This window comes from Anopheles moucheti, chromosome 2 (genome assembly GCF_943734755.1).
Source record: "Anopheles moucheti chromosome 2, idAnoMoucSN_F20_07, whole genome shotgun sequence".
Taxonomy (NCBI): Eukaryota; Metazoa; Arthropoda; class Insecta; order Diptera; family Culicidae; genus Anopheles; species Anopheles moucheti.
The window spans coordinates 74232153-74241142 of NC_069140.1; the positions used below are offsets into that span (position 1 = coordinate 74232153).

Below are 8990 nucleotides of genomic sequence, written 5' to 3' on the forward strand. Positions count from 1 at the left end.
GCGCGAAGAATAGATTATTTTTTGTTTTGTAATATTTTATTATAAAACAGTTACCGTAAAATTACTCTTTACTCTTCTGTGCGTGCGGAATGTAAACGCTTCCTAGCCGAACTTGCACACCAGCACACTCCGAAGTACAACATGCTAACCGTTGTTTCTCTCCTGACGAAGTGAAGAGAAGATAGATCATACCGGTGAAAATGGGGATGATCTACCGTGGAACCACTCTCTGCTCGCCCGTACGCGATGTGGCGAGAACAAACGAAATATCACGATGTGTTTAGGGACGAAAAATGTGTAGTTGAAGGAAAGTTGAACGAAGGTGTCCGAAGTAGGTACCGGGAAGATAACAGTAGTGGGTAGTTTTAGCCAAGTGAAAAAGTTAAAGTCGTCTTTAAAGAGTGGAAAAATGGCGCCAACCGCACCAACTAGAGATGAGGAAACTTTGTGCGGCAATGAGATACAAGGGATCATTATTTACAACAGTTTGGTTCCCTGTGGGGGAAAAAACGCGATTTTCTCCCGAAGGGCAATGGAAAACAACTAGTGGGTTTGAAGGACCTCCACTGCCTCCTCCATCGCTTGCGCGGGGGTTTACTTCTTGGAGAAACCGTCACCGGTGGGATCAAGAATCCATGGATAGTTGTTCGGGCACTCCATGCACGTGAAGAGTCGCAGCGTCTCACCGGGCAGCTCGCGGGTGGTCAGCGGGCAGGCGTTCGGCAGCGAGCAGTAAGGTTGCCCCTTAACGTCGCACTTTTCCTTCCACTCCTGGAAGTCGCGGAGCGCGTTCAGTTCGGTCGGGTTCTGCATCCACTGGATGACCTGCAGCATCGTGACGAAGAACACATCGTTGCGGCCAAGCATCTCCTCGATGAACTTGATCAGCTCCTCGCGGTACTCCTTCTTCGACTTGAGCCAGGACGCGTGGAAGTGGAGACCGAGCGGCGCACGGTTGCTGTTGTAGTGGCGGTTGAAGTTGTGCCGCAGCAGCCGTCCGAACTGTTCGCCGGACTGGATGTTCGAGCACGAGTCCACCATGTGACAACCCGGCAGCGATTCATCGAACGTCGGATCGTCACGCCGGTCCAGCTCGTTCATCACCATCTCCCACACCGGATGCGAACGGGACGGGCAGTTGTGTGCGTTACCGTTGCACTTGTGCGGCATGCGGAAGTACAGCGTGTACGGCCAGATGGGCACGCGGCCCAGCGAAGCGGTGATCGACGCATCGTACACGAAGAACTGGTCGGCCATCATCTCGAACTGCTTGTTACCGCCGACGCGCAGATAGGGCGCCCGCACGCCAATGATCGAACCATCGGTAATGTTTGCGAAGCGTTCCACGATCAACCGTGCACCGGCCATCTCCGCCAGCCAGTCGTCGTACGTGCCCTGCGTCCAGTAGTTCGGGTCGTCCTTGTGCGTGAGCGAGAAGACGGAAATTTCGTGTCCCTTGCGGTGCAGATCCTGCACGGCCGAGTAGTTCGTGTACTTGTGCGACACGAAGTACGTACCGCGGATCTGGCAACCGTTCGGGTTCTGACGCTGCCCGTTGAAGATGTCCTCGTACAGGTCGATGTTGTCCACGTTGACCGCACCGTTGAACGTGATCGTGATCATCTGCGGCACCTGCTGCGGTTCAATGTTGCCGGGTATGCGGGTACCGTCGGCCGAGCAGAAACAATCCGGCAGCACACACTGCGTCGTGTCACAGTCCGGGGCACGGTTCGGGTCAAGTTCAACGGCTGTGCGGAAGTAGTGGGTTAAGACACGTTGTTAAGAATGGCGCTTAAGAGAGGAGCTGAATGTGCATCTTCGGAACCGAATACTTACTACACGCATTTTCATCCGATTCGTCCTTGCAGTCGGGCTTGCCGTTACAGAACAGCTCCTTGTCGATACATTCACCGTTGCCGCAAGACAGCTTACCCTCCGGACAGATCGGTTCGTCCGTCTTTAGGATTGGTAGAACCTTACGTGGCTCTGATAAGGGAATGAACAACAGAACACAGTTGTAGTGCAATAGTGAAACTCGCGCAATCTGTTTTCGTTTTGCATTAGTTTAGAGATTAGTTTACAACGTTAATTACCACAACCATTTTGGGTGTTTTAGAAAAAAAAAAACAATAACGCAGGATTGGTTAGTTTGAAGTGTAGTTTGAAAGAGGTTTGAAAAGAGTTGTGTGAAAGCTCTGAGAGTGATGATTGAATTGTATTATAGACTCAGGTGTGTAGCATCATACGGTGTGTGATTCTAAAAGTGTGCTGGTTTGCGTGCTGTATGTACACTACTCTTCACCACACGATGCCTTAAATCACATCGTTTTGTAGCTGTGCCTAGAGTGTATTTGCTCGTTCCGTAACAAGCTCGTGAAAAGTTGTGTTTGTACAAAAAAAAAAAAAAAAACAAAGAGAGTATCGACGAAACTTGCAGTTGTGCAAGATATCTACTTTGCCCGCTATAAGTTTTACCATTGCCTTTTTTTCTGCTGGTCGTGTGTCGTGTCTCGTTTTGTTAAATCAATCACAATGACCAATGAACGTTATTTTTACAGGTTGGAATTAGACACACAGCTAGATGGAATGTTTTCGTAAAGTAACAGCAAGGAAATTATAGCTAAATGAAACGAATATTTTTTATAGTAAGCAAAACATTTTTGAAACGATATAAAGTTAGCAAACTTTCACTTTTTAAAACTTATATTAATTAAATGATACTTTTTGAGAGGAAAAACCAATCGAAAAAGCGTGAGCTCCTTTGTGGCAGAATAATTAGATGCTATAATTTTATGCCATAAAAACTGATATGTATGCGGATGAGTATACTTTCAGGGGTTTTTCTCTTGGTTGTGTGTTGTTTGTACTGAGTGGATGCTGATTTTTAAAGTAAAGTTCTACATAGTGCCCATCACCATATTCAAACAACAGTAAACGCACGAAATGAGTTTGTTAGTAGCTGTAAGTGTGCTTGTGTCTTATCGTCTGTATATCTAGCGTGTGTTTTGGCGGGTTTTTTATTGGTCGGAGTGTACTGAAGCGATAATTCACCGTCATTCAGCAACGTCACGACGGCATTTACAATCTTCCCTGTGCACTGTGGACTACAGCAAATGCTCTGCCCTGTCTGATCCTATCTGTATCCAAAACCAAAAATGTATGTCTCTCTTTTTCCCTCTCTCTTCCTCTCTCGCTCTGTGGTAGTGTCGTGTGTATACCGATGCTACGAACCCTTATCGCTAGTGTGCGCTCGTCCTACTCGGTGTGCCTTCTCTTTGCGTGACTAGCCTCTAGTGCATCTAGCAGTATGTACAAGCAGAACGCTACGCTCCACTCTGTGCACGGTGTGCCCTCCTAGCTGTTGCATCCCTGCCCACCTCTCCAGGTGTAAGGTATGTCCCGTAAACAAGCAAGCAACGCCTTGCATCTTTCTGTACAACCCACAAGCGCCCCGGGGAGTTGTGACCGCGCAGGGCCTGGGTGTGGTTCCAAGGACACTTACTCTCTTTCTTATCACACGTGGTGACCTTTGCTTTCCAATCGCAAGTCTGTTTTTCAATGTCGAACGCCAATCCGGACGGGCAAGTGATTTGCTTCAGTCCAGACCGTGTACACCTGATGCGCATGCATTTTGTTGGACGGGATTGGTTTTAAGGGCATGATGGTTGGACCAGGATGTTTAGGGAAGGGGGGCCCAACGGGGTGGCAGGATGCAGGGGATACATTCGGTTATTGACATTCAGTGGTGGTAGGTTGCATTTCGCGGTGAGTTACACGTTGGCGAATTCGGGGTTGTCCGTCAGGATGAGATGAAAGTAAGGATGAAGGGGGGAAGGAAGGGGAAGGGGAGGAAGTTTGTGGTAACAGGAAGCCACACACACACAAACACACACGCAGGTGAGAAAACGCAACGGGAGAAACACGGAGGGGATGGGGCGTAGGAAAAATCCGTGAAAAACATGGGTTGAATGAGAAAAAGGTGGTCATTTGGGGGGAGGGGGGGGGGGGGGGGGAGTAGGTTCAGTTCGTGCAGCGGGAAGAGAAAATCATAAGAAAGACAAAAGAAGAAAGAAAGAACACAGTTTAGTCGAGATGATAACACAAATAACCGGGGGTTCCGAACCGAACCGGGGTGCGTGCGTGTGTGTGTTTGGGGTGGATGTGTATGTTCACTCCCCCACACACACTAACACACACACACACACACGCTCATGTTGGCCGGTGTCCCCGGGGACTTACTTCCTATCAGGTCGCACGTTTTCACGTTCGTTTTCCAATCGCACGTTTGGCGCAACACGTCAAAGTACAGCCCGGTCGGGCAACGAACTTTGGCGAGCCGCGTGATGCCATTTTCGCCCGCATCGTCGCACCTATGCTTCGTCGGGAAGGGTTTTTTTTTAATCGGAAAGGGAGGGGTAAAATCACAACGGGAAAATGCGATAAGTACCGATTTTTGTCAGCGGTAAGGCGGACGGAAAGGTTAGTTTTTTTAAATCCCACACATAGTACGCACACCCGGAACCTGGGAATGCCAGAGTTCCAGCTAGAAATGGGAATGGTGCGCGCGGAACGCACGCGGAAGAACCGATCACGAAGCACCGATGCCGCCGGTGAAGTCATCCACGAGGGGACCATGCTTTCTAATGGCGGGTGATACTGTTGCGAGTGACAGCTGTCATGCGTGACAGCTGTATTAAGTCATTTCCGCCATGTTTGTTTTTTTTTAACTTCGCTTGATGTTTTATAGAGCAAAGAAAGCTTGAAAGAAGCCTGTGAGAATAGTGACTTTTAAAGCCACAACTCATTGCAAACACTCGCTTGCGGCTTTGGCGAGCAAGAGTAACGGTAACTCTTCAGAAGAGGGGTTTTTTTTTGCTGTATTCGAATGCGACATCGTTTTTTTGTTCGCTCTTTGACGAGCTTGTCGAGAGCCTTACCTCACTACTTCGCGGCAGTCACCGTCCGTGCTCAGGCGGAAGTATTCATCGCCCGGCCGGTCCTTGCACAGTTCCTCCACATTGATCGAGTCCGGATCGAGGTCCTCGTCTTGGCGCTTTACGCGAGCTTCGGCCGCTGTTGGAATATTGGAAAAGAAAAAAATGTGTGAAAAAGCTACAGCTACAAAGAGAAAGGGTACGCAGCAAGATAAAGAGCAAAGAGCAGGGGGAAATCGAACCAAACAAGCCGGCAACGACCAAGCAAATAAGGAGTGACGGCGATGAGGAGTTCCTCATCATGGTTAGGCAATCGCTATAAAGACACGGACACAGTGCAATTGGCCGTGTGGCGTAACATCCGGCCGTGGACATATAAAAGCGGCACACTACCGGTGTGAAAGTTTCCGTTGACAGGTGGACCGATCCAAGATGGCCTCCGGCGTATTATCACATCGGATCGGATCATCACCGAGTCCGAGGGGGGGAGGGTGTTGATGAAAGTGAAATTTATTGCTATTATCGTTGCCTGAGCCGAACCCTTGCTGTTGTAATTTGTTATCGTAAATAGTCACCGGGATCAGTAAGTTCGAATACAATTTCAGAATACGATTTAATTGCATGATTTATTGCAGAATATGATTTATTTTATGATTGCAACTTGAAGCTATGTTTGTGTAGAACTTATACAACATATCTTAATTAAACATCTGCATATCTTAATATTACTTCACGGATTTTACATATTCTCGAGCCTAAAGCAAGAGGCACGCACGACGTGAATGGGTATTTGTATCCGTTCAGCATCGACTTCACAAAGAACCAAATTAAAAGTCGATAGAATTCAAATCCGAGGAGCTGGGAGTTCTCAAAGTTTTGTCTAAAACGTCGCTTAAATCGTTCAAAATCTAGGTTTAGACCAAATTCCCATAAATCCTGGTGATTTGTCCTGCTGGAACACGTAGTGCTCATGTCCGCAGAGGTTTTGAAGACTGAAGTCAATAATCTGCACCTAAATTAGGCGCAGCTTTTCAAAGAATACCTAGGGAATTGACCACTTTTGATGATTGTGTCACAAATCACCATGGACGATGCCTTTGGGAAGCGTGGGATGTTCAAAAATGATGTCCCATGTTAAAGAATATCGCTGGTCATCCTGGACATCATGCGGACATCAAAGTTTCTCGTCGGAATAAATTGAATTTTCCATCCTCGTACCAAAACGAGGAAAATTTCGACTCAACGAGTCTTTGTGCAGTTCCCTCTGACAAGTGATATGTATTCCAACTGATTGATTGCGCTGTCACACGTCTGTGGAAGAAGGCAACGCGGGTCACGTTGGGTCTTTATAATCCGGAGCTATGCTCTCAAAGGTGATTCTATCGCGAAAGCTAGGTTTTTAGAACATGCTTTCGGGTCATGAACAGGACATGTCAAGGTAGATCACAATCTGTGTGCGTTGAAGCCCACTGCTACTGCTGCTGCTGCTGCTATTAAATCCGAGCCTATCTCAGCTTCCATCAGACGCTACCGGGTACCGTCTGGCACGGTTTTGTGCCATCTGTTTGTGCGATCTTTCGCGTAATTAATGAGGTAAGCAAACGTTTAGTGTCTTGCGTGTTTGTGCCGCTGTTGAAACCGGCTAAGATTCTCGCCCCGCCGCAGCTCTCTCAGTTGTGATGATCATTAATCACAAGAGCGCATCTCTCGTGGATGTGGAGGTCCCGTTTTTGCCCGAGAGAGACCTCAATTTTTAGAACCTAACGTTTTTGGGGTACGAGACATTCAAAGACGCGCCTATTCAAGGTCAAGGTCAACCGCCTAAGAACAACTTCGGGAAGCTCGGTTAAAACTTTTCGGGTTCGAACCGCTATTTCCCGACGACCAGACGAGACGCAGCAAAGGAATGGAAGTAAAAAAATCGCGCACCTCTTCTAGTGACAGTGGTATTTTTTTTTTATCGAACTCGATCGTACGCGTACGGTTGCGTAAGGGCATCCATTTTGTGGTTTAATCTTTAACCGAGACGCACACAGCGATACACGTGGCGACGGTTGGTACACACGGATCCCGCCAGTGTGTTATGTAAATGTGTCCGCTTTCCCGTCCCGGCACGGGCAGATTGATTGCGCAGGCGATGCCGGGGAGGCGAAAGCGAACTAAAGCCACTCGCACGGACGGTCGACGAAGAACCAGTTCTTCGTGCCAATACCATATTACCAGCGCGCCCGGCTTTATGGGTGCTGCTGCCTGGTACTCGTATGCAATTGATGAATGTTTGCGCTGGAGTGGGACACGACCGATGAACTGCACATTGAACAATATGCGAGATATGGCGTTTGGCTGGAGGTGGTTTTTTGCACTGCAACTAGAAAGGAGTTACCGTGCTGCACCGATCGTGCGGTGACGGTACCGGTGTTGGCATGAAAAAAGGGAAATGGGAGAATGGAGCCAAGCGTGGCGGGCTTCAGGGTGGCGAAGTAAATTGGCCTCCATTGGACCCCGTAAGGCATGACGGAAAAGAAAAAAAATAGAAATGCCACCTCTTGCTCCTGATGGTAGGCAATTTGCAACCGTGGTGCAATTCCAAATCAACTGCAATGGCGCTCTATGAGTGCGTTTGCAAGGAAGGTTAAGCTGTGGTGGTTAAGTTTAACACTTCTCCATTGATTGTAAAACAAGAAAAAAAATGCATTGGACACTTTTGTACTCGGAAATGTTCACAAATCCACACGAGAGGAAAAGAGGTGATCGTGCCGTATGTTACAGACCGTTTCGTTCATTTGTAATTCACCGTTCACCAAAATGCCATTTCCGGTTCCGGTTCTTCATACTGGCCACCATTTTGTTTCGGTTTTCCTTGACGATAGATTTATTTTATTCGTTGTGTTTGAACAGTTTCCCTTACCCCGAGGTGGTCGGGAATCTTTTGCTTGCGCTCTTAGACTGTTGTGTGTAATTTGATTTCGCTTACCGATCGTCACCACTAAACACAGCAAACCGAACAGTTTGAACACTCTGGCCATGCTGGTAGCCATTGAATATACACCACGCTTTTATTTGCCGCCTCCGGAGTACGGACACACCGGGCACACACTCTGCAAACACCACTACGCCTCGATTCACCGGAATCTGGACACCCGGGTGTGGCTTCTCCTGGCTTTTCCTGGGCAGCCTGGTACTGCTGCTGCTGCTACTGCTGCTGCTGCGTTTGCGCGTACTGCTACGCACACGTCGGTTCGTGGACAGGGCGCGCGCACTAAAACCGTCCTTTCCCGCAACCGGCTACTACTTATATAGAGGCTCTCGCTCGTCACGCCGAACCCTCGCCGAACTGTTACGCGACCCGCCGGGTGGATGCACACCGGACCGTGGGTGTGGAGGGGCCGCATGCGGTGGAGTTGTGTCTCGCGCTTCTCCGGGCAAAAATCTCTGTTCTCGCCGGTCGCTCAGTCACTCAGACCCCGGCTGGAATGGGTGGGGGTTGCACGGTGCGGGAGTTTTGCGTACTGTGAGGGTGTAAAACATTTCCACTTCCACGTGCCGTCCGCGAGCCGATCGGTACCGGATCGGTTTGGAAGGGATGAACGGTGGAATCTGGGAGAGTGAAGCCACTCGGAAAGCTTTGAGTGACCGGGTGAGCGAGCGAGCGTGCGTTGCGATTCTGCAAGCTTACGGCTGGTGCGGACAGTTGTTTGCTTTGTTTTCACGCTTTTAATTTTGTTTACATTACTGAACATTAGTTTCGGGCGGTTGCAGTAGTAAATTGAATTATAGTGGATGCAAAATGTTGGAATTTAATAATTTTTAAACTTTAATCCGCTTTTAATTAACCCATAATTTCCCAGCGTATGAAATTTCATTCGCAACATCCTCTTATTGAAAAGAGCTTTATTTATTAAAATGAAGTGTCCATGCTTGTTTTTAATAGCATTCGTTGATAATTATAACTCCAGAGTGCCTTAAGTTCCACGAAAAATAGATGTATTTCAATGATGGTACTTTATGGTGTATTTTGTAGTGCGCAAAGTTCGAAACAACGAGTCCATAAATCGG

The 8990-nt window shown here is 48.2% G+C and overlaps 1 protein-coding gene across 2 annotated transcripts; it reads right to left on the reverse strand.

Annotated features, from left to right (window-relative positions):
- Positions 1 to 390: 390 nt before the first annotated feature.
- Positions 391 to 8172, reverse strand: LOC128296954 (chitin deacetylase 1). Of its 2 annotated transcripts, none has more exons than XM_053032494.1 (5): positions 7909 to 8172; positions 4938 to 5073; positions 3503 to 3615; positions 1837 to 1986; positions 391 to 1748 (listed from the first exon to the last, which is right to left on the reverse strand). In XM_053032494.1, the coding sequence occupies exons 1-5, from the start codon at positions 7970 to 7972 to the stop codon at positions 595 to 597; spliced, it is 1617 nt and encodes a 538-aa protein (XP_052888454.1). In that variant the 5' UTR covers positions 7973 to 8172; the 3' UTR covers positions 391 to 594. The 2 variants fall into 2 exon arrangements, with proteins under 2 accessions (XP_052888454.1, XP_052888453.1); XM_053032493.1 differs by lacking the exon at positions 3503 to 3615 and adding an exon at positions 4240 to 4370.
- Between the last annotated feature and the right edge of the window lie 818 nt (positions 8173 to 8990).

What these genes read in the sequence shown, in the direction of transcription:
- LOC128296954 (XM_053032493.1), bottom strand. Translation starts at nt 7,972, where the DNA reads ATGGCTACCAGCATGGCCAGAGTGTTCAAACTGTTCGGTTTGCTGTGT. An exon ending in GTGTTTAGTGGTGACGATCG is followed by an intron (nt 5,074 to 7,908) that starts GTAAGCGAAATC and finishes ATATTCCAACAG; the next exon opens with CGGCCGAAGCTCGCGTAAAG. An exon ending in ATCGGATGAAAATGCGTGTA is followed by an intron (nt 1,749 to 1,836) that starts GTAAGTATTCGG and finishes ACTTCCGCACAG; the next exon opens with CCGTTGAACTTGACCCGAAC.